This window comes from Engystomops pustulosus, chromosome 7, assembly GCF_040894005.1.
Source record: "Engystomops pustulosus chromosome 7, aEngPut4.maternal, whole genome shotgun sequence".
NCBI classification, from domain to species: Eukaryota; Metazoa; Chordata; class Amphibia; order Anura; family Leptodactylidae; genus Engystomops; species Engystomops pustulosus.
In genome coordinates, this window is record NC_092417.1 from 167,588,895 (window position 1) to 167,612,755 (window position 23,861).

The 23,861-nt window shown below is 47.1% G+C and overlaps 1 protein-coding gene across 1 annotated transcript; it reads left to right on the top strand.

Annotated features, from left to right (window-relative positions):
- Positions 1 to 4,031: 4,031 nt before the first annotated feature.
- CTR9 (CTR9 homolog, Paf1/RNA polymerase II complex component) lies at positions 4,032 to 22,286 on the top strand. Its single transcript, XM_072118851.1, has 25 exons — positions 4,032 to 4,215; positions 7,214 to 7,312; positions 8,140 to 8,379; positions 8,469 to 8,586; positions 8,667 to 8,756; positions 8,917 to 9,065; positions 9,230 to 9,337; positions 10,010 to 10,117; positions 10,207 to 10,443; positions 12,025 to 12,114; positions 12,468 to 12,596; positions 12,750 to 12,933; positions 15,155 to 15,243; positions 15,341 to 15,526; positions 15,604 to 15,691; positions 15,871 to 16,019; positions 16,108 to 16,224; positions 17,335 to 17,480; positions 17,607 to 17,678; positions 17,753 to 17,888; positions 18,015 to 18,161; positions 19,552 to 19,718; positions 19,842 to 19,917; positions 20,029 to 20,144; positions 21,015 to 22,286. The coding sequence occupies exons 1-25, from the start codon at positions 4,171 to 4,173 to the stop codon at positions 21,406 to 21,408; spliced, it is 3,480 nt and encodes a 1,159-aa protein (XP_071974952.1). The 5' UTR covers positions 4,032 to 4,170; the 3' UTR covers positions 21,409 to 22,286.
- The last annotated feature ends 1,575 nt before the right edge of the window (positions 22,287 to 23,861 follow it).

Consider the following 23,861-nt stretch of genomic DNA (forward strand, 5'->3'; position numbering starts at 1 on the left):
GAAAGTGACGAATTAAAAAAATAAGTTAGGAAAATAATAAAAAAAAGCTTTTAGCCTTTAACTATTAGTAAGTTGGTTTTTTTTTAATAGCTGTAATTTTTTTTTTTGCACAGATATTTCAGAACGTGACCCTTTTGTAGCACTTCCATGCGGTACAAATTAGGGGGCGTTCTGGAGGTCGGTTCAACCGATTTCGGACTGAGTGCCGTACTTAACTTTGAAATTGTGTCGCACGCCCTATGTTAAAGGTGCACCACAAAAAAAGATTGTGAACTCTTTCTGACCTGAGCGGGGAAGCGACACATTCAGTTTTTCTGGCGCACGATCTTAGTGAATTGCCGCACGCAGCATTATAGACGGACAATGCACTTTTAGTGAACTCCAGTGACTTTATAAGTAAATGGGGGTCATTTACTAAGGGGCCGAATCGCGTTTTCCCGACGTGTTACCCGAATATTTCCGATTTGCGCCGATTGTACCTGAATTGCCCCGGGATTGTGGCGCACGCGATCGGATTGTGGCGCATCGGCGCCGGCATGCACGCGACGGAAATCGGGGGGCGTGGCCGAACGTAAACCCGACGTATTCTGAAAAAACGCCGCATTTAAAAACCGAAAAAGTGTCGCTTGGGGAGCGCTTACCTTCACCTGGTCTGAGGTGGTGCATTCCGACGTGTTGAGATGATTTTCAGCGCAGCAGCGCCACCTGGTGGACCGCGGAAGAACTACCTTCATAAATCCTGGCCGGACCCGAATCCAGAGCAGAGAACGCGCCGCTGGATCGCGAATGGGCCGGGTAAGTAAATCTGCCCCAATGTGTCCCAGAATCTTTAGCAGATATTAGATAAAATACTGGATCATACAAAAAGCTTACAATGTATGCAGTACATTCTCTCACAGTGACATATCAAAAGATGGAGAAACAAATTATCAACGGCCCTAGGAGGCCACAGAGAGATGGCACACGTGGCATTTTGAACGCGTTTTTGAGCAGTCCGTTAAAAAAAGCATTGTTAAAAAATGTATGCGTTTTTGAAAAACGCATGTGTTTTTGACCAGTTTGAATTAAGATAATAGGTCAAACCTGTCAAAAACGGATGCGTTTTTTAATGGACTCAGGCTGGTGCCACACCCACCACTTTGAAAACGCAAACGCAGACAAAGCCGCACCCACCGGGCCGCGGCCTGATCGCAACGGCGTTTCCATGGAGGTTCCATGGTGCGGCTTTGTCTGCGTTTGCATTTTCAAAGCGGTGGGTGTGGCACCAGCCTGAGTGCGTTAAAAAACGCATGCGTTTTTGACAGGCTTGACCAATTATCTTAATTCAAACTGGTCAAAAACACATAAATTTTTTAACGGACTGCTCAAAAACGCGTTCAAAATGCCACGTGTGCCATCTCTCTGTGGCCTCCTAGGGCCGTTGATAATTTGTTTCTCCATCTTGTTTCTCCGGTGGGCGCGACTTTGTCTGCGTTTGCAAGCACAGACAAAGTGCTACGTGTGGCGCCAGCCTAACGGTCCAACCGACCCCTTGCCGCTCTTCAGACTAATGTAGCAGACGGCCGTGCATGACCGTTCTGCTCCATTAATCTCTATGGAGCTGATGGAAAATGCTGGGCGCTGCGCTCAACGATAGCCGTCAGCTCCATAGAGATTTAATGGATTTAATGCGCGGCCGTCTGCTCCATTAGTCTGAGGAGTAGAGAGGGGTCATCGGACCCCTCGTTCTCGAAATATGCAGGGTTCTCAGCACTGAGACCCCCACTAATCAGCAAGTTAGGCCCTATAATGTGGATAGGGCCTAACTTGCCTTCGTGGGAAAACCCCTTTAACTTACTTCGGTGGTCCTGAACTTCCGGCGCCGCCAAAGCAAAGAAAGTCGGTAGATGTAGCTGACAATCTCTATATTAAACATAATAACAAAAACTTGTAGACAGAACCAGGTCAGCCAATTCATCAGACACAATAGTGTATCAGGGATCTGCAGACTAGCATTATAACTATTACCGTATTTTCTGGGCCATTAGGCGCACCGGAATATAAGGCGCAACAGTCCGATGCGCCTTATATATGTAATAATTCCATATATAAGGCGCATCGGACTATAAGGCGCAGGGTCGGGGGCGTGGCGGAGGTCCGGGGGCGGAGCGGAGACCCGACGGGACGCGACGCCGAGAAGAGACGCGGAACGGGGGGAAGGTGAGCGGGGAAGGTGAGGGGGAGGTGGAGAATAGCATACTTACATAGGTCCCCGCTACCGGAGACAGCAGATCTCCAGCGGGAACTGCAGACCACGCGGCAGAAGTTGTTCGTGCCGCGTGGTCTGCAGTTCCCGCTGGAGATCTGCTGTCTCCGGTAGCGGGGACCTATGTAAGTATGGTCCGCTGCCCTCATATAGGGCGCACCGGACTATAAGGCGCACTTTGGATTTCCAAGGAAATCCAAGGCTTTTAAGTGCGCCTTATAGTCCAGAAAATACGGTAGTAACCTTTTTTAATAACCTCTTAGGTACAACAGCCCTGAAAGTAATGCTTGACATCATTTGGCATGTTTTTGAATGTTGACTGTTTAACGGATATGTGACATTTTCATACGTTAAATATCTGGAAACTAATGACAAATCAGGCACAACACTGAAAAAAACAACAACATGGCGAACTTTGTAAAACAGCAGCAAATCTCAAAAAAAAAGAAACCAAAAAAAAAAAGAATAGAATTTGATAAATTGCTCCCTCCACCCTGTTGTATTGTTTACATGCAAGACAGCGGGTACTGGTTACCAAAACAAAGCGGTTGGTGTGAACACACCCTCAGGCTGTATTCATACTGTGAAACACAATTCATGTCTATTGTTGAGGAGCTTTTCCCGATCACAGATGTATTTACACATAAACACTTGTGATCAGGAATAGGGCCACATGCTTTTCCTTGTTAACCCGCAAAACGCTTAGGTCTAAACGCGTCTGTGTTCGGAAGTTTCTCCTCCATGATGCACTTGCTTTTCAAAACACAGTTCACATTGGGGCACATTTACTTACCCGTCCCATTGACGCCGCCAATCAGGAATGTCCGACGAGGATTCAGGTCTGCCGCGATTCACTAAAATCGTGCGTCCAATTTCCTGCACGTGTCGCCTCCCCACTGAGGTCCGCCGTATTTCAACCTTCTTCCTCTTGGTGTATGTGAGTGCTGATCTTGCGACACAAGTTGGTTTTTAAATTCCATGGTTTGTCCGAATCAGTCGGGTGTCCAATGTCCAAGCCCACCGTTTTGTGTCGCGCGTAAGCCGGCACCGATACACCACAATCCGATCGCGTGCGGCAAAAACCTGGGGCAATGCAGGGCAAAACTGCAAAAAGTCAGGAAACCAGACGAAAACGCGGCGTTCGGACCCTTAGTAAATGTGCCCCATTGTGCATGACACATCACGGCCCATGTAGGGTCACGAGCATTGGGTATTAGACCGGTGGCACACTTGGTGTTTTGAACCCGTTTTTGGGCCGTTTTTAAGCAGTCTGCATGCGTTTTAATTGCCCAAAACGGGTTCAAAACGCCATGTGTGGCATAACCTTGGTGGTATCGTGCCTAGAGTTGCTACCTTGGCAACCCAATAATATGCCACTCTGAGGTGCCCTATAACTCAATGAGATGGGCAATGCCACACTAGTCCTCATATGGACCCATAAATTGTCGCAGGTGCTGTATTCCTATTCCGTATAGATCCAGATCTGTAATGTGTGCATGGTGCACTTCTTAAAATGAATCCCATAAGTATCAAAGTGTAGTGTGAACAAGGCTTTAGGATTATTAATCTCCATCTGTTGTTTATATAATAAGGTCATATTATTCACAATTATGTCATTATAGTCATAGATGTAATGCAACTAAATCCATGTTTACCGGTATCTAACCATTGCAATGGCTCCTTATACCCTAACAGGCGACACCTTCTGAAGAGCCACGCAGGAAGTGACGAAACACATTACTTCCGGACAGGAACAGATTGACCCTTCCTGGCTCCCGTCTCTCGTGGTTAGAAGCTAGAGTATACGAAGACTAGGGGGGGAGCTCCGCCCCTTCCCGGTCATGTGACTCTGATGTCACGGCCTCTCGGTCCCAGCTGCCTTCTGGGTTGTATTCTGTACGAAGGGAGACACTGAGGCGGCCACGATGTCCCGCGGCTCTATCGAGATCCCTCTCCGGGACACTGACGAGGTGAGGAGGGAGATGGGGGCGCCAAAGGGGTGAGGAGAGGGAGGAGACTTACTGCTACTTACCGCCGTATGTGAAACTTCTGCCACCATCCCGGCACCCTGCTGTGCCTGAGCCTCTGCACCTATTAACCCTATATTTCCTTTAGGGGTGTATGTGGCTACTGCTGCCTCATACTCGAGCTTTGGGGTTTCCAGAGGAGGAATAAGTGGCTTTAATGGAAACCCCTTTAAATGTGACCGTCTTGTCTAGCATTGGAACTTCCACCAGTTACCTTGTTTAAAGGGGTTGTCCAGAGGTTTCAGTGACTGCAACGGGCCATGATTTGTACCGGTACTGCAGCTTTATAGAGAGGAATGGAGCTCACCTGCAATACCGCACACTACCCATGGTCAGCTGTGGCGCTGTTTTGGGGAAAAAAAAGCTGAGATTTTCATCCTCCGGACAACCCCTACAGAGCCCTGGACTCCATGCATCATAGTGATAGATCCTGTTTCTATGCTGCTATTTTGCAGGGACTCCATGCATCATAGTGATAGATCCTGTTTCTATGCTGCTATTTTGCAGGGACTCCATGCATCATAGTGATAGATCCTGGTTCTATGCTGCTATTTTGCAGGGACTCCATGCATCGTAGTGATAGATCCTGGTTCTATGCTGCTATTTTGCAGGGACTCCATGCATTGTAGTGATAGATCCTGGTTCTATGCTGCTATTTTGCAGGGACTCCATGCATCATAGTGATAGATCCTGGTTCTATGCTGCTATTTTGCAGGGACTCCATGCATCATAGTGATAGATCCTGGTTCTATGCTTCTATTTTGCAGGGACTCCATGCATCATAGTGATAGATCCTGGTTCTATGCTGCTATTTTGCAGGGACTCCATGCATCATAGTGATAGATCCTGGTTCTATGCTTCTATTTTGCAGGGACTCCATACATCATAGTGATAGATCCTGTTTCTATGCTGCTATTTTGCAGGGACTTCATGCATCATAGTGATAGATCCTAGTTCTATGCTGCTATTTTGCAGGGACTCCATGCATCATAGTGATAGATCCTAGTTCTATGCTTCTATTTTGCAGGGACTCCATGCATCATAGTTATATATCCTGGTTCTATGCTGCCGTTTTGCAGGGACTCCATGCATCATATATCACAGTGATGCTTTGGGTCTCACAGTCTATGATTTGGCGTCATGTGTTTCCAGTTTAATTCTATGCGTAGGTTTTCATCAGTTGGGTTCAGTGGAGCAGCTTCGGCACTAGTGCGTTCAAAAAGGTGTCCCTTGGCTGGGGGTTAGTCTTTTGCGTGGGCTGAGCCCTCCAATAAGCACCAGCACGTCTTTATGTAGTTCTTGTTAAGGTCCCAAACTAGTTTAACTGTTGCTGGATGCCCGAAATCACCAGTTATTTAGGGTGGAAAGGTACCAGGAGTCTGCTTAGTGTAACCTCCTGTGACCCCAGTATAGGGGGCATTCACATTGAAGTGTTCTGTACTGACTGCTAACTTCAAGAACTTGCCAGAAAGTCAAACATGGTTTCCTAAAGGTGTGCAGGCTGTTCCCTTTAACCCCTTGCCGCAATCAGGCAAAATCGTAATCAGTGTTTGGCAAGGGATGTACGGGACCACTCATGGGCTGAGCCCTGTGCAGACAGTCAGGATGTTTGCTGCATATAGAAACTGGGTGTTCTACCTTTACACTCATGGGTGCCGCCATCTTGCCTGTGATCTTGGCTCCCTGTGACATCATCAGGGAGGGACGAGACCCCCAGCATTGTCATTTTTGAAGATCTGTTACAATGTGTTCTGGTGGCTCATTGTAACAAATTGTGTCCAAAAGACGCTATATACTGTACCATACTGTAGTGTGGCAGTATATGGTAGGATTGATCAGACCCCCTAGGGTTAAATTACCCTTGGGGTCTAAAGAATAGTAAAAAATAGTTTAAAAAAAAAAATTTCAAATCACCCCCCTATCCCTAGAACTGACTTAAAAATAAACACAATGCATCCCCAAAGTCCTGATCTATCAATCTATAAAACCGGTTATTCCCTGTCGCCAGCCTATAATGGAAACGGTTGTAGAAATGTCTTTTAGGTCTATTGCAACTCCTAAAAATGTAAACAAAAAGTGATCAAAAGGGGGAACAGTCCCACAGATGGAATCAATGTAAACGGCATCATATCCCACAAAAAGTGACGTGCTATACAGCTCCATACACCAAAGTATGAAAAGGTTATTAGCGTTAGAATAACGTAAAGTAACAGTGCCCAGTGAAAATTGGGGAAACGCGGTTTTTCGTCAAGTTTACTGCATTCAGAATTTTTTCCCTCCTCCCAGTACATGCCATGGAAAATGAAATACAGTCACTAGGAGGTAAAATTTGTTACACAGTAAACGAGCCCATACACGGAAAAATAAAAAGTTAGAGCAACGCAAAAACGAAACATTGGTGGGAAGGGGTTAAAGGGATTTTCTCTTATACCTGATACATTGTAAATGCATGATAGATCCACTCTCAGTACACTGACCCCTGTTCCTGTTTTCGACCTGAATTGCTTGTTTCAGATAGTCCTAGAGAGTGGCAGCACATGTGCAGCAAACTCTCCGCTCAGAGCCACGGGATGGGGGTCAGTAGATCCCCATTTCCAGGATAGATGCTGGACCTACCTGTGTCACCTTTCTGACATATCCCCTGGATAACCATACTATACATGAGGAACCCCTGTAAAGTTTAGTCTAATTTCTATGTAAGGGGATGTCTCTGGCGCCGTAGATCCCAATGTGTGAGAAGGAGTAGATAGCATCTGCTGATCTCGCTGTATTTTTGAGGGTCCCTCTGCAATGGGGAGCTTGGTGCACAATTCAGCAGGACACAGGATATGCCGCTGAATTAATGGGTAACTAACAGTAAGAAATCTATTGGACAGTTATCTTATGGGGACTGATCATCGGTCATTTTGGATTCTCTAATTGTCTGTCGCGTCCTCCGCAGGTCATCGAGCTCGATTTCGATCAGTTACCGGAGGGGGATGAAGTGATCAGTATCCTGAAGCAGGAGCACACCCAGCTGCACATATGGATCGCCTTAGCCGTGAGTATTGAGCGCTGTTGGCTGCGGGCACTTCCAGGCGCCCATCTACATGGTGCCCAGCTGTAGTCCGGGGCAATGATCATAACCTTTAATTTTCCCTGAAGTTGTGCATTTTCCCACTGCAAAAACCAAAATTTGTTATCTGACTGATGTGAGTGTGGATGGCTTGAGGAAACATGATCTCAGGGGTACGGTATAAAAATTTGTAGAGAAGGTGATACCACAAGCTTAACTCTTGGTAGAGCTCATGATTCACCTTAAAGGGCATCTACCACCAGGATGAAGGATTGTAAACCCAGCACACTGACATAGTGGTGTGTGCCCCCTCTGGCAGGAGCTGCTCTTCTTTTAGCTTCTTATTCCCTGATTTTAAAAAAAAAATGGCTTTGAAAATTATGCAAATGACCCCAAGGGGCTCCTGGCTCCCTAGGTGTTAAATAAGCTTGGAGACTCTCAGGCTCCTATTGCATTATTTTCAAATACTTTTTATCTTTCAAACAAGCAAATAAGAAGCTTAAAGAAGAGCAGATCCTGCCAAAGGAGGCACACACCAGTATGTCAGTGTGCTTGTTTTACAGTTCTTCATCCTAGTGGTAGATGTCCTTTAAATTATGCTCCTTTGCAGTACTCTGGTACGGCAAGTACTCGAGAGACTTCCATCTCCATCCAACGCAGGAGGCTGAACAGATGATCAGCAGGGGTGTAAGCTCTCAGATATTGCTGACCCGTCCTATATATGTCTCCCCCCTTCTGATGTCAGATGTGTCTTGCATTACAATACATACAGTTCTGATTGTTTACGTGCCCCCATTCCCCTCTCTCTCTAGTTGGAGTATTACAAGCAGGGGAAGACAGAAGACTTTGTGAAGCTGCTGGAGGCGGCACGGATAGACGGCAATCTAGATTACCGGGACCATGAGAAGGATCAGATGACCTGCCTGGACACACTGGCCGCTTACTATGTCCAGCAGGCCCGCAAGGAGAAGAATAAGGACAGCAAGAAGGAGCTCATCACCCAGGCCACCCTGCTCTACACCATGGCCGACAAGATCATCATGTACGACCAGGTAAGGAGTCACGCCGGGGCAGGTGCCATAGTGTGTGCTGGGTTATACTTTATGGGTTCAGGACCTTATTCTCTGTTTGTTTTCTCCAGAACCACTTGCTGGGCAGAGCCTGCTTCTGCCTGCTGGAGGGAGACAAGATGGACCAGGCGGATGCTCAGTTTCACTTTGTGCTCAACCAGTCCCCAAATAATATCCCAGCTTTGCTCGGTAAGTGACAGAAGTGCGGCCATGCTGGTTTGATTATGTGTTTCATAGCGGAGTCTTATAATCTATTATACGTCTTACAGGAAAGGCCTGCATCTCCTTCAACAAGAAGGACTACAGAGGAGCCCTGGCCTACTATAAGAAGGCTCTGCGCACCAACCCTGGCTGTCCAGGTAAGGCTGGGGGTCCCTAGCAGACTATAAAGTACAGGGCATTCATCTTTACTAATGGGGGGTAGCATGTGCCTCACTGGTCCTGGTAGCTGTGTGGATCTTTAATGAAATCATGAGGCACTTCATCCTTCATCTGACGCTGATCTGTTGTTTCCTGCAGCCGGTGTGAGGTTAGGGATGGGACACTGTTTCGTGAAACTCAACAAGCTGGATAAAGCTCGCTTGGCCTTTGGACGGGCGCTGGACCTGAACCCCAAATGTGTTGGTGCCCTGGTGGGTTTGGCAGTTCTGGAGCTTAATAACAAAGAGGTGAGTGACCCCAGGGGCTTATGGATGGACAACACAGTTGTGTCGCTATAATATAATCTATATGTAATGCTGCCACCTTGAAGAATCTTGATCCATATTGCTATGAATTTTTTTCCTCCTCCATATACACAACATTTACTAAAATATCTGGTTTATTTTCACAGGCCGATTCCATAAAAAATGGAGTTCAGTTACTGTCCAAAGCGTACACCATCGACCCCAGCAACCCCATGGTCCTCAATCATTTGGCCAATCACTTTTTCTTCAAGAAGGTGAGAACAATTTCTTCTTCCAAGGACACTGTCTTACTGCTGGAGTGTAATAAAATGTGTCTAATAGTAAGACCTCCTCTTATATCACTGCTGGAGTGTAATAAGATGTGATGATATCGGCTCCTCTTATATCACTGCTGGAGTGTAATAAGATGTGATGATATCGGCTCCTCCTCCTATATCACTGCTGGAGTGTAATAAGATGTGATGATATCGGCCGCTCCTCTTATATCACTGCTGGAGTGTAATAAGATGGGATGATATCGGCTCTTCTTATATCACTGCTGGAGTGTAATAAGATGTGATGATATAGGCCGCTCCTCTTATATCACTGCTGGAGTGTAATAAGATGTGATGATATCGGCTCCTCTTATATCACTGCTGGAGTGTAATAAGATGTGATGATATCGGCTCCTCCTCTTATATCACTGCTGGAGTGTAATAAGATGGGATGATATCGGCCGCTCCTCTTATATCACTGCTGGAGTGTAATAAGATGTGATGATACCAGCTCCTCCTCTTATATCACTGCTGGAGTGTAATAAGATGTGATGATATCGGCCGCTCCTCTTATATCACTGCTGGAGTGTAATAAGATGTGATGATATCGGCCGCTTCTCTTATATCACTGCTGGAGTGTAATAAGATGTGGTTTTGATTCTTTTCCCCCAGGATTACAGTAAAGTTCAGCATCTGGCCCTCCATGCGTTTCATAACACTGAAGTGGAGGCGATGCAGGCGGAGAGTTGTTACCAGCTGGCCCGATCCTTCCATGTACAGGTAAGGAGACCTTTATGGCACTTAGGGTAGGGGGGTTGCGGTGGTCTTGTGCCATCCCTAACTTGCTGTTGTCATTTCCTTTCCCCCAGGAGGATTATGATCAGGCCTTTCAGTATTACTACCAGGCCACACAGTTTGCTGCTGCCTCATTCGTGCTTCCGTTTTTCGGCCTGGGACAGATGTATATTTACAGAGGGGACAAGGAGAACGCAGCTCAGTGCTTCGAGAAGGTGCTGAAGGCCTACCCCAACAACTACGAGACCATGAAAATCCTGGGGTCACTGTACGCTGCCTCCGAGGACCAGGAGAAGAGGGACATTGCAAAGGTGCGGGATGCAGAAGGGGTGCAATGGTGGCATAGAATCCTAAACATCTGGGTGCCTGCTACTACCACTAGGGGGAGCTCACTGCATAGAGATTTCTGCAGTGCACTAGGTTTCCCCCTAGTGGTCTTTGCCAGTACTAACTGCTCTATAACCCCATATGCCAGTGATGGCGAACCTTTTAGAGACCGAGTGCCCAAACTGCAACCCAAAACCTTATTACTTATCGCAAAGTGCCAGTACGGCTATTTAACCAGAAAACTGACGGTTTAGTTTAGAATCAATTTACACAGGACTGCCTGAGCTCGGATTCCAGCAGTCCTATACACACTGAAACGCCACTTTTACACCATTTTACATCACATAAAAGAGTAATAAAAAGTTATCAAAAGGTTACGCAGACCTCAAAATGGTAGCAATGAAAACAACGGCTCATAAAGCAAAAAAACCCAAATCTCCCCAGCTCCGTGCACTAAAGTTATTAGCGTCACAAGATGGCGAAACTATTTTCTTTTTCGTACACTGTTTTAATTATAGAAAAAGCATTAAAACACAATAAAACCTACAAATCTGGTATCACTGCGATAGGACCGAACCAAAGAATAAAGGAGACAAATGATTTGGAGCGCACAGCGAAAGTATTAAAATCCAGCTTCCCAGTACACGACATGGAATAATAAATTAAAAGTAAAATATGTTATGCAAAAAATAAGCCCTCACACAGGTATAAATATATAAATGCACATATAAATATATAATATAATATGCATATACATAATTACATACATAAAAATACATATGTTACTTACTCTTGCTCAGGTGTCTGTTGTTCCAGGGGGGGGGGGTGGTCGGGGTGCAGCATCTGGAGTTCGTTTCAGTGTGGTTATGAGGCATGAGTTCCAGGGGAGGGGGTGATGGGGGGCAGTGACCGGAGTTGAGCGGGGGAAGGGGGGGGGGGAGTGAGAACGGCCGGAGTCCTTGCGGGGGGGGGGGGGTCGGCGGGTTGCGGTAGCGGGCATAACAGGCTGGGGTTCGGGCGCGCCGGGGGGGGGGGCTTGTGGTAGCGGGCGCAGTTTGGGCCGTGAGTTTCGGCCCGGTTGCGGGCGGAGTTTTATGGGAGGTGCGGGAGCGGGCAGGATGGATGCGCTGAATTAAAAAAATAAATACACTCACCTCAGACTCGTTCCTCCGGCTGATCACTGCAGCGCACACGGAGTAAGGTGCCCAGCGCTGGCAGCGTAATGACATCATTTCGCTGCCAGCGCGGGGATGCTTACCGTCCTGTGCGCTGCAGTGATCAGAGTGACAGCAGGCAGTGTCAGCGCCCTGCTCTGTGATGGCTGTTAGCATTATCGGAGCGCAGCTCCAATACTGCTAACAGCCATGACAACCAGGTGTGGACAGTGGTTGTCCGCACCTGGCAGTGGTTGGGAGGATGGGGCGCGTGCCAGCAGTGAGGGCTCTGCGTGCCCTCTCTGGCACGCGTGCCATAGGTTCGCCATCGCTGCCATATGCTGTTATAGGGTTAGTGTTATTCAGATCCCATGTAATTCCTCATCTCTCACCATCTCATTGTCTCTGCAGAGTCATCTGAAGAAGGTTACAGAACAATACCCAGATGATGTGGAGGCGTGGATCGAGCTCGCTCAGATACTGGAGCAGACAGATATCCAGGTATGGGGGTTGCTACCTCTACAAGAGGGCAAGTGTTAGGGCGGCACGGTGGCTAAGTGAGTAGCACTTCCGCCTTACAGCGCTGGGGTCCTGGGTTCAAATCCCACCCAGGTTAACATCTGCAAAAAGTTTGTATGTTCTCTACGTGTTTGCGTGGCTTTCCTCCGGTTTCCTCCCACACTCCAAAACATTCTGTTAGGTTGTTTAGATAGTGAGCCCCATGGGGAAAGGGACCAATTTGCCATGCTTTGTGCAGCGCTGCGTAATCTGTAGGCGCTATATAAATAATTATTATTAAGTGTTGTATCTTGTTCTCTTGTGTTATTTTGACCGTGTAATGTTTACCCCCTCAGAATGCCCTCTCAGCCTATGGCACGGCCACCCGGATCCTTCAGGAGAAGGTGCAGGCGGATGTTCCCCCTGAGATCCTGAATAACGTGGGGGCTCTTCACTATCGCCTGGGGAACCTGGGAGAAGCAAAGGTGACTATTGTCCTAGAGGCTCAAGTTTATTATAGGGGGGATTTGTTTTAAGGACTGTACCCCATTTTGATTGATGGCCAGTCCTTTGATCCCTGCACCTATCAGCTGTCTCCTTCTATCCTCTGACCACATATCCTGTTTATGCCTTTACAGAAATATTTCTTGGCTTCCCTGGATCGAGCCAAAGCAGAAGCCGAACATGATGAGCATTACTACAGCGCCATTTCCGTTACCACCAACTATAACCTTGCCCGACTGTACGAGGCGCTGTGTGAGTTCCATGAGTCTGAGAAACTGTACAAGAACATCCTGAGGGAACATCCAAACTACGTGGACTGTAAGTGACTAATATGTTTTCTTATCATAAACTCTAACTATACATCCGCAGAATAGTGAGTGCAGCTCTGGAGTATAATAGAGGATGTAACTCAGGATCAGTACTGGATAAGTAATGTCATGTATGTACACAACGACTGCACCATCAGAATAGTGAGTGCAGCTCTGTGGTATAATACAGGATGTAACTCAGGATCAGTACAGGATAAGTAATGTCATGTATGTACACAGTGACTGCACCAGCAGCAGAATAGTGAGTGCAGCTCTGGAGTATAATACAGGATGTAACTGAGGATCAGTACAGGATAAGTAATGTCATGTATGTACACAGTGACTGCACCAGCAGCAGAATAGTGAGTGCAGCTCTGGGGTATAATACAGGATGTAACTCAGGATCAGTACAGGATAAGTAATGTCATGTATGTACACAGTGACTGCACCAGCAGCAGAATAGTGAGTGCAGCTCTGGAGTATAATACAGGATGTAACTGAGGATCAGTACAGGATAAGTAATGTCATGTATGTACACAGTGACTGCACCAGCAGCAGAATAGTGAGTGCAGCTCTGGAGTATAATACAGGATGTAACTCAGGATCAGTACTGGATAAGTAATGTCATGTATGTACACAGTGACTGCACCAGCAGCAGAATAGTGAGTGCAGCTCTGGAGTATAATACAGGATGTAACTCAGGATCAGTACAGGATAAGTAATGTCATGTATGTACACAGTGACTGCACCAGCAGCAGAATAGTGAGTGCAGCTCTGGAGTATAATACAGGATGTAACTCAGGATCAGTACAGGATAAGTAATGTCATGTATGTACACAACGACTGCACCATCAGAATAGTGAGTGCAGCTCTGGAGTATAATACAGGATGTAACTCAGGATCAGTACTGGATAAGTAATGTCATGTATGTACACAGTGACTGCACCAGCAGCAGAATAGTGAGTGCAGCTCTGGGGTATAATACAGGATGTAACTCAGGATCAGTACAGGATAAGTAATGTCATGTATGTACACAGTGACTGCACCAGCAGCAGAATAGTGAGTGCAGCTCTGGAGTATAATACAGGATGTAACTCAGGATCAGTACTGGATAAGTAATGTCATGTATGTACACAGTGACTGCACCAGCAGCAGAATAGTGAGTGCAGCTCTGGGGTATAATACAGGATGTAACTCAGGATCAGTACAGGATAAGTAATGTCATGTATGTACACAGTGACTCCACCGGCAGCAGAATAGTGAGTGCAGCTCTGGAGTATAATACAGGATGTAACTCAGGATCAGTACTGGATAAGTAATGTCATGTATGTACACAGTGACTGCACCAGCAGCAGAATAGTGAGTGCAGCTCTGGGGTATAATACAGGATGTAACTCAGGATCAGTACAGGATAAGTAATGTCATGTATGTACACAGTGACTGCACCAGCAGCAGAATAGTGAGTGCAGCTCTGGGGTATAATACAGGATGTAACTCAGGATCAGTACAGGATAAGTAATGTCATGTATGTACACAGTGACTGCACCAGCAGCAGAATAGTGAGTGCAGCTCTGGAGTATAATACAGGATGTATCTCAGGATCAGTACTGGATAAGTAATGTCATGTATGTACACAGTGACTGCACCAGCAGCAGAATAGTGAGTGCAGCTCTGGAGTATAATACAGGATGTAACTCAGGATCAGTACAGGATAAGTAATGTCATGTATGTACACAGTGACTGCACCAGCAGCAGAATAGTGAGTGCAGCTCTGGAGTATAATACAGGATGTAACTCAGGATCAGTACAGGATAAGTAATGTCATGTATGTACACAGTGACTGCACCAGCAGCAGAATAGTGAGTGCAGCTCTGGAGTATAATACAGGATGTAACTCAGGATCAGTACAGGATAAGTAATGTCATGTATGTACACAGTGACTGCACCAGCAGCAGAGTAGTGAGTGCAGCTCTGGGGTATAATACAGGATGTAACTCAGGATCAGTATAGAATAAGTAATGTCATGTATGTACACAGTGACTGCACCAGCAGCAGAATAGTGAGTGCAGCTCTGGAGTATAATACAGGATGTAACTCAGGATCAGTACAGGATAAGTAATGTCATGGATGTACATAGTGACTGCACCAGCAGCAGAATAGTGAGTGCAGCTCTGGGGTATAATACAGTGTAAATAATACATATTCATTCCCTATTATTTTGGTTTCCTTAGGTTACTTGCGTCTTGGAGCTATGGCCAGAGACAAAGGAAATTTTTACGAGGCATCTGATTGGTTTAAGGAGGCTCTCCAGATTAACCAGGTATGGCCCTGTGTTTCCTCTTGGGTCAGGGTGCCTTGATGTCCTGCTGTCATATTTCGGGCCGTGTTATTTATTATACTGTATTGTTTCCTCTCAGGATCACCCTGACGCTTGGTCTCTGATCGGGAACCTCCACTTGGCCAAGCAGGAATGGGGACCCGGACAGAAGAAGTTTGAGCGGATCCTGAAGCAACCGTCTACCCAGAATGACACCTACTCGATGCTGGCGCTGGGCAACGTGTGGCTGCAGACGCTTCACCAACCCACCCGAGACCGGGAGAAGGTAAGTGCACACCCTATAGCTGTGGTTTGAGCCATTGTCCTCTGTGATCCCCCATAATGTGACGTCATGTCCCGCAGGAAAAACGTCACCAGGATCGTGCGCTCGCCATCTACAAGCAGGTGCTGAGGAACGACTCCAAGAATCTGTACGCTGCCAACGGCATAGGTAAGTACATAGATCATGTGTGCTCAAAGGAGGATGCCAACGACGACCACCATCTACAGCTTTGCCGGTTGGCAAATCCCTTTAAATCATGTCCAAATGTGCAATATCCCTGCTTGTTCAGTACCTGCATGGAGCTGTGTTCTCTCCAGTGTTAAGGGGGTCACATATTTATCTTGCAGGGGCTGTACTGGCACACAAGGGGTACGTACGAGAAGCCCGCGACGTGTTTGCGCAGGTCAGGGAGGCCACAGCCGATATCAGTGACGTCTGGCTGAACCTGGCCCATATCTACGTGGAGCAGAAGCAGTACATCAGCGCCGTGCAGATGGTAGGTTCACATGTGGTTCTAGGTCTTCTTCATGGGTCATCGGAACCTCGGAGATGACGGCGTCTCCTTCTTCTTTTCCCCCTTTTAGTATGAAAACTGCCTGCGCAAGTTCTACAAGCACCAGAACACGGAGGTTCTGCTGTACCTGGCCCGAGCCTTGTTCAAGTGCGGGAAACTGCAGGAGTGCAAACAGATTCTACTGAAGGTGAGCGCCGCCCATGTCCTGAAACATTCCTTACTGTCTCCATCTGTTTCTTTCACTGACAGCAAGCAGTGTTAGGATAGGAGCCAGTCCTTATATGCAACCTCGCCAGTTTGAAGAGACTTAAGTGTTCCTACAAGCGCTGCCATCACTGATAACCAAGCGCAGCGCTGTACATAGTATAGTGGCTGTCCCTGGTACTGCAACCCATTCTTTAATCAGACTGAGCCGCAAACTGGTCTTGTGACATATGGTGTCAACCTCAGTGACCACTGTTTTCCAGATAAAAGGGGTTCTGATTCTGTTTTTTTGCACAAAAAGACTTTTAAAATTATGCAAATGAGCCTGAGGGGCTCCTGGCTCTATAGGTGTTTTATATAGCTTGGAGCCCTTCAGTCTCATTTGCATTATGTTAAAGCCTTTTTTTTTCCTAAAAGCAAGGTCAAAGGGGGGCGCCAGAGGGGGCGCACACCAGTATGTCAGTGTGCTGGGTTTACAATCCCTCATCCTGGTGGTTGATGTCCTTTAATAAAGGAACTAGGTCAGGGTGCATTTCCCCCTGAATGTACACTTAAAGATGCAAGGCACTAACAGTCGAGACTCGAATTCTGTAAGTGTTTTTTTAAAAGAAATCTACCATCGTAATCCCTCATGATAAACCAGGGACACTAACTTGTAGATCCAGGCACCGAGACTGTGGTAAGCTGCTTATATTTGTTATCCTTCCTTCAAATCAACTTTTAGAATTATGCTAATGAGACTGAAGGGCTCTGTGGAGGTGTTGCTGTAGCTTCACAAGCTGTTACACTTTGTCCTCCTCTCTGCTTGCTGGAAACTCACACAGTGGAAGGGAGAAGTGCTCCTGCACAGTGTAATAGCCTGTGAAGCAACAGCACAGATGTGCTCTGGTAACACCTCCTCCCAGAGCCTTTAGCATAATTTTAAAGTCTGTTTTAGAAGGAAGGAGGTCATGGATGATAAATATAAGAAGATTACCACAGTTACTGTGCCTGGATCTATGAGTAAGTGTTCCAGGTTTATCTTGATGGATTCTGGAGGAAGATTTCCTTTTTAATATGTGGTTTCTTGATTCTCTGACCTTTAACCTTGCAGGCTCGCCACGTGGCCCCCAATGACACCGTCCTCATGTTCAATGTGGCTCTGGTGCTGCAGAGACTCGCCACATCTGTGCTGAAAGATGAAAAGAGTAACTTGAAGGAAGTACTGAACGCTGTCAAAGAGCTGGAACTCGCCCACAGGTAGGAGGGGCCATGGGATTAAAAGGGGTTAAAGGGGTCCCCCTAGTGTAGACATGTCTGCGTTATTGTGCCACCTACAGTTTCAGAATTCATGGGGGATCTAACAAGTTGCTTTTTGTCCTCTAGATATTTCAATTACTTGAGTAAAGTTGGTGACAAAATGCGTTTTGATTTGGCGCTGGCGGCTTCAGAGGCCAGGTAGGTGGTGTGATAATTGGCGCCGCACTGTGTGTGACCCATGGCGTTGTAGTAATCGGCTGTCCCCCCTGCAGGCAGTGCTCTGATCTCCTGAGTCAGGCTCAGTATCACGTGGCCCGAGCCCGGAAGCAGGATGAGGAGGAGAAGGAGCTGCGCGCCAAACAGGAGCAAGAGAAGGAGCTGCTGCGCCAGAAGCTGATGAAGGAACAGGTGGGGTCCGGGGCATGGAGGAGGGGTACGGGAGCCGGAGGGGGGGATACAAGGACATGGGAGCGGGGAATGGGGTGGAACAGCTGGACCCCCGATCACTCACTATTCTGGGTTTTTCACTTTTAGGAAGAGAAACGTCTCAAGGAAATCGAGGAGCAGAAGAAGCTCCTGGAGCAGAGAGCGCAGTATGTGGAGAAGACCAAGAACATCTTACAGTTCTCTGGAGAGATGGAGACTCCAAAGGAGAAGAAGCGCGGAGGCGGAGGAGGCCGGGTGAGTCTTATGGGGTGCACGTCTCTGCTGTGTACACTGCATGGATGGCACCTGATGCCAGGCTCTGCTGTACATGCAGTCTATGTTCTGGGTGGCACCTAATGCCAGGCTCTGCTGTACATGCCCTCTATGCTCTGGGTGGCACCTGATGCCAGGCTCTGCTGTACATGCCCTCTATGCTCTGGGTGGCACCTGATGCCAGGCTCTGCTGTACATGCAGCCTATGCTCTGGGTGGCTCCTGATGCCAGGCTCTGCTGTACATGCCCTCTATGCTCTGGGTGGCACCTGATGCCAGGCTCTGTTGAACATGCCCTCTATGCTCCGGGTGGCACCGGATGCCAGGCTCTGCTGTACATGCCCTCTATGCTCCGGGTGGCACCTGATGCCAGGCTCTGCTTTACATGCCCTCTATGCTCTGGGTGGCACCTGATGCCAGGCTCTGCTTTACATGCCCTCTATGCTCTGGGTGGCACCTGATGCCAGGCTCTGCTTTACATGCCCTCTATGCTCTGGGTGGCACCTGATGCCAGGCTCTGCTGTACATGCAGCCTATGCTCTGGGTGGCTCCTGATGCCAGGCTCTGCTGTACATGCCCTCTATGCTCTGGGTGGCACCTGATGCCAGGCTCTGCTGTACATGCCCTCTATGCTCTGGGTGGCACCTGATGCCAGGCTCTGCTTTACATGCCCTCTATGCTCTGGGTGGCACCTGATGCCAGGCTCTGCTGTACATGCCCTCTATGCTCTGGGTGGCACCTGATGCCAGGCTCTGTTGAACATGCCCTCTATGCTCCGGGTGGCTCCTGATGCCAGGCTCTGCTGTACATGCCCTCTATGCTCCGGTTGGCACCTGATGCCAGGCTCTGCTGTACATGCCCTCTATGCTCCGGGTGGCACCTAATGCCAGGCTCTGCTGTACATGCCCTCTATGCTCCGGGTGGCACCTGATGCCAGGCTCTGCTGTACATGCCCTCTATGCTCCGGGTGGCACCTGATGCCAGGCTCTGCTGTACATGCCCTCTATGCTCTGGGTGGCACCTGATGCCAGGCTCTGCTGTACATGCCCTCTATGCTCTGGGTGGCACCTGATGCCAGGCTCTGCTGTACATGCCGTCTATGCTCCGGGTGGCTCCTGATGCCAGGCTCTGCTGTACATGCTGTCTATGCTCCGGGTGGCTCCTGATGCCAGGCTCTGCTGTACATGCCGTCTATGCTCCGGGTGGCTCCTGATGCCAGGCTCTGCTGTACATGCCGTCTATGCTCCGGGTGGCTCCTGATGCCAGGCTCTGCTGTACATGCCCTCTATGCTCTGGGTGGCACCTGATGCCAGGCTCTGCTGTATTTGTGCAGCTCTGGGCACTCAATCTCCATGTTCTTCTTTTCCGTATAGCGATCTAAAAAGAACGGTGAGTTTGACGAATTTGTCAATGACGACTCTGACGAGGATCTGCCATCCAAGAAGAAGAGGAAGAAGAAGGGAGGCGGCAGCAGCAGCGGAGGAGAAAACGAGGGCGGAGAGGAGAACGAGGGAGGGAAGAAGAAGAAGAAGAGGAAAAGGTGAGTCCTATAATGACCCAGGAGTGGGGACTATATCTGACAACCGCCATTAGTTGTCACCCATCGCCCTGCAGATAGATGGCGTCGCAGTCCCTTCACCTCTTGCCACTTGTCTCCCCTCAGGCCTCAGAAATCTGGGGAAGGGTCTGATGATGATGAGGAGCAGCGTCCCCGTGCCAAAAAGAGACCCCTCAAGAAGGTAACAGAGCGCCCCCCATCTGTGTGATGTATCTATCACTATGATTTCCGGTCTCCCCCCAGTGGGGTCATGTGGTGGTCCTTGTCTAACCCTTAACTCTTTCCTTCCCAGCCTGCCAAGATGGAGAGAACTCCGCCCTCCATGAAAGGAAAGATAAAGTCCAAAGCCATGATCTCTTCCAGCGACGACTCTTCAGATGAGGACAAACTCAAAATTGCTGATGAAGGGTAAGAGCCATAAAAGGGGTCTCTCTCCTAAATGTCCATGTCCTGGTATTTACATATATGTAAATATGGCCAAGAGGTGTGTCTCAAATCTGGCTTTAAAGGAAACCTACCATTTCAGATCGTCGGTGTAAGCTGTAAACACCGAGCACCAGCTCAGGGTGCGCTGGTGCCGGTGCTTAGTTTCGTTAGTGTTATAAACCGCGGTATCGCGGTTTTAACACTTTTTAAACTTTATAGCAGAAACTGCTTCGGCGCTGCGTGCGCACAATCGTGCGGACGCAGCGCCGAAGCCGTTTCTGCTATAAAGTTTAAAAAGTGTTAAAACCGCGATACTTGAAGTGGCAGGTTTCAGAAGAAAACACCGAGCTGGTGCCGGAGCTTCTTTTTGTTAGTGTTTTAAACCGCGGTATCGCAGTTTAAAACACTTTTTAAACTGTATAGCCGGCGCAGGGAGGTACGCGCTCGGCGCTTACCATGCGCGCGGCTCTCCTTCATTTCCTATGTGGTCGCGCGCATGGTAAGCGCCGAGCGCGTACCTCCCTGCGCCGGCTAAAACACTAACAAAAATAAGCTCCGGCACCAGCTCACCCTGAGCTGGTGCTCGGTGTTTTCTTCTGAAACCTGCCACTTCAAGTGGTAGGTTTCCTTTAACTTACCGAGCACAGCGCCACATGTATAGTGGTCGTGCTCGGTATTGCACCTCAGCCACATTCACTTACCAGGCAGTGAATGGATATGACAACTCTAACTGCTGATTGGAGCGGGGGTTGCAGGGTGTCGGACCCCTATTTCTCTACTCTCCGTCTACGACATCCCCTTCATCCACCACAGATATAATCAGTAACTAATTTGCTAAATTCTTGTCTTTAGAAACGCCCGAAACAGTAACAGCGACTCCGAGGGCGAGTCCCGTCCCGCCAGGAAGCGGATAATGTCCGATAGCGACTCCGACGGGGGTAACAAATCCGGAAGTGATGCCGGCAGCGGCCAGAGATCGCAGCAATCTGGAGACGAATCCGATGACAACACCACCTGGCCGCGGAAGAGGCGGAGAACCGATTCCGGATCCGATAACGAATCGGTCCAGTCAAGACGAAGCGGATCCGTTGCGTCGGATAACGAATCCAGAGCGGCGTCCCGGAGTCCAGAATCTGACAGAGGATCCGGCAACGAGGGATCCCCCAGAGGATCCGGGAACGATTCCGAACCGGAAGCATCCAACAACGAAAAGTCTGACCGCGGATCCGATGACGACAGCGACTGATCGCGACGCTGTATTGTAATATTTAATGTAAATAAAACACAGACATGAAAAAAAGTCCTTTAAAAAGAAAAAACATTCTGTAGTTTTCTAAAATTTTGATGGAGATTTTCCTAATTTTTGTTAGTTGTTCCCAGCGGTAAATTAGACTCCGCCCCTGACCTGACAGCCGCGGTCATGTAGCGCTGGCTTCTAATTGGACGGCCTCTATTCTAGATTGATTTAAAAAAAAAAAAATAAACTTTTTTTCTTTTTGTATCATGTATAGAATTAATTTTTTTCGTTTTCGAGGTTGATTCCACTTCTAAACTTAGAAGTTTGAGTCTTCATGAAGTTCTGAGTAAATGTAAATATTTAGCTTCATCTTCAATTCTCACGTTTCCTCTAGTCACCTCCAGAGCTGCATTCACGACCTGTTTCCTTCACCCTTTATTAAAGAGGGAGGACAGGACTCCTAAGCCGCAAATATTCCGCTTACGGAATTTTTAGTGCAGCTTTGGAAGTGACTAGAGGATAAGACATGATGGGGGACCCCCTAATATTACAAAGTTGCTCTTCATCCTTTGTAATGTGCAGTATGATGGGTCTTGTTTTCTCCATGATGTCCTTAATTATAAGTCTCCAGCATCTCCTTTTAAGATTTAAGTTTATTCTGCCAATAGGATGAGTTGAGGATTTGTCGAGTTGTATGATTGGTGGATCCCTTCATGACTGATCTTATACTGTCTCCGCCCCTGCAGGAAGTTCAGAATTCTCGCGGTTTTGTAGTCTTTCAGTTCTTTATGTTCTGGAACAATTTTTTTTCTTATATTTAAAGGGAAAGTGATTTCTGTAAGACTGTAAAGTATTTTTTTTTCATTCAATAAACAATGTGAAGCTTTCTTGTTTTGGTTTTATCCATTGGAATAAATCGATGTTAAAGGAAATCTCCCGTTCTGAAAAACCAGGGACATTACACTTAGATCCCGGCACAGTGACTGGTCATCTTCATATTTCTTATCCGTGTCCTCCTACCTTCTAAAATCAACCAAAAACAATGATGATGACTGAAATTTAAAAAGTTATGTATTTTAAATCAACTTTTATAATTACGCTAATGAGCCTCTCAGTGAAGCTGCTTCACGGGCTGTAACACTGGCTCCCCCTGCTCCAATCACACAATGGGAGGAAGAAGTGCTTCAACACAGTGTAACAGCCTTTGAGTTTACAGTACAGAGGGGGTCTGGTAACACCCTTCAGGCTCATTAGCATAATTATAAAAGTTGATTAAATTCGGAACTTTTTAAAATTTCAGTCATCAGTTTTTGTTTTTGTGGGGATTAATGTAGCAACTATCCTAAGACTTGGCAAATGGTTGCAAATTTAGCACAAATCTACAAATGCAACAATTAGATTCTGAAGATAGAAAACTTGCATAAATGCCATGATACATCCAGGCTTGGACTGTCCCACAGGTGGATCCACTGAGCCCCTAATTCACACACTAGTAGTATAATACCCATCATGTTTCTTCACAAAGATACTTGGCACACAGCCATCCTATGTATGTAAGATGTAGCCATCCATTGATTATGTAGCTGTACAGTGGTGGACCCGTATCACCCAGTGAATCCACCAGCAGCAGAATAGTGAGTGCAGGTACAGGATGTAACTCAGGATCAGTACTGTCATGTATGTACACAGTGACTGAATCAGAAGCAGAATAGTGAGTGCAGCTCTAGAGTATAACACAGGATGTAAGTCAGGATCAGTACAGGATAAGTAATGTCATGTATGTACACAGTGACTGCACCAGCAGCAGAATAGTGAGTGCAGCTCTGGGGTATAATACAGGATGTAACTCAGGATCAGTAATGTCAAATGTACAGAGCAAACAAAACCACTTCAAAGACAGAATCCACAAGCAGACACTTTATTACATTTGTTGCAATGTGACAGGGGTGATATTGATTTACTACCATCAGATTTTGACAAGTTTTTAGTACATAATTAATATTACAGTAAGAGGACATCCAGGATGTATTCATATTATCCTTAGAAGTGATATCAGATGTTTATAGCTCATTTCATACAAACAAATGGGGCTAAGCTGTAATACCAAACACGGCCACTATACAATGTATGGCGCTGTGCTTGGTACACTGATGATGCAGTCTAATGATTTATCCAGGAATAGCCTTGGATCTGATAAAGCATTGATTCACGCGCTTCATAATAACATTAAAGGCATCTGTTACAAATTTTGTTCCACTCAAGAAAACTCCTTCCAAAAAAGGTTTTAAATTTCCTGTTTAGTTGCTTCAGTTTATACTCTATTCAAAATTGCTTGTACAGCTTTGGATGTGACTAAAGGGGTTGTCTGCATTATTGCAAAAACAGCACCACATCCAGCCACGTGTGGTTTATAGTATTACACCTCTGCTCCATTCATCACTAAACTGCAGAACTGCAATACC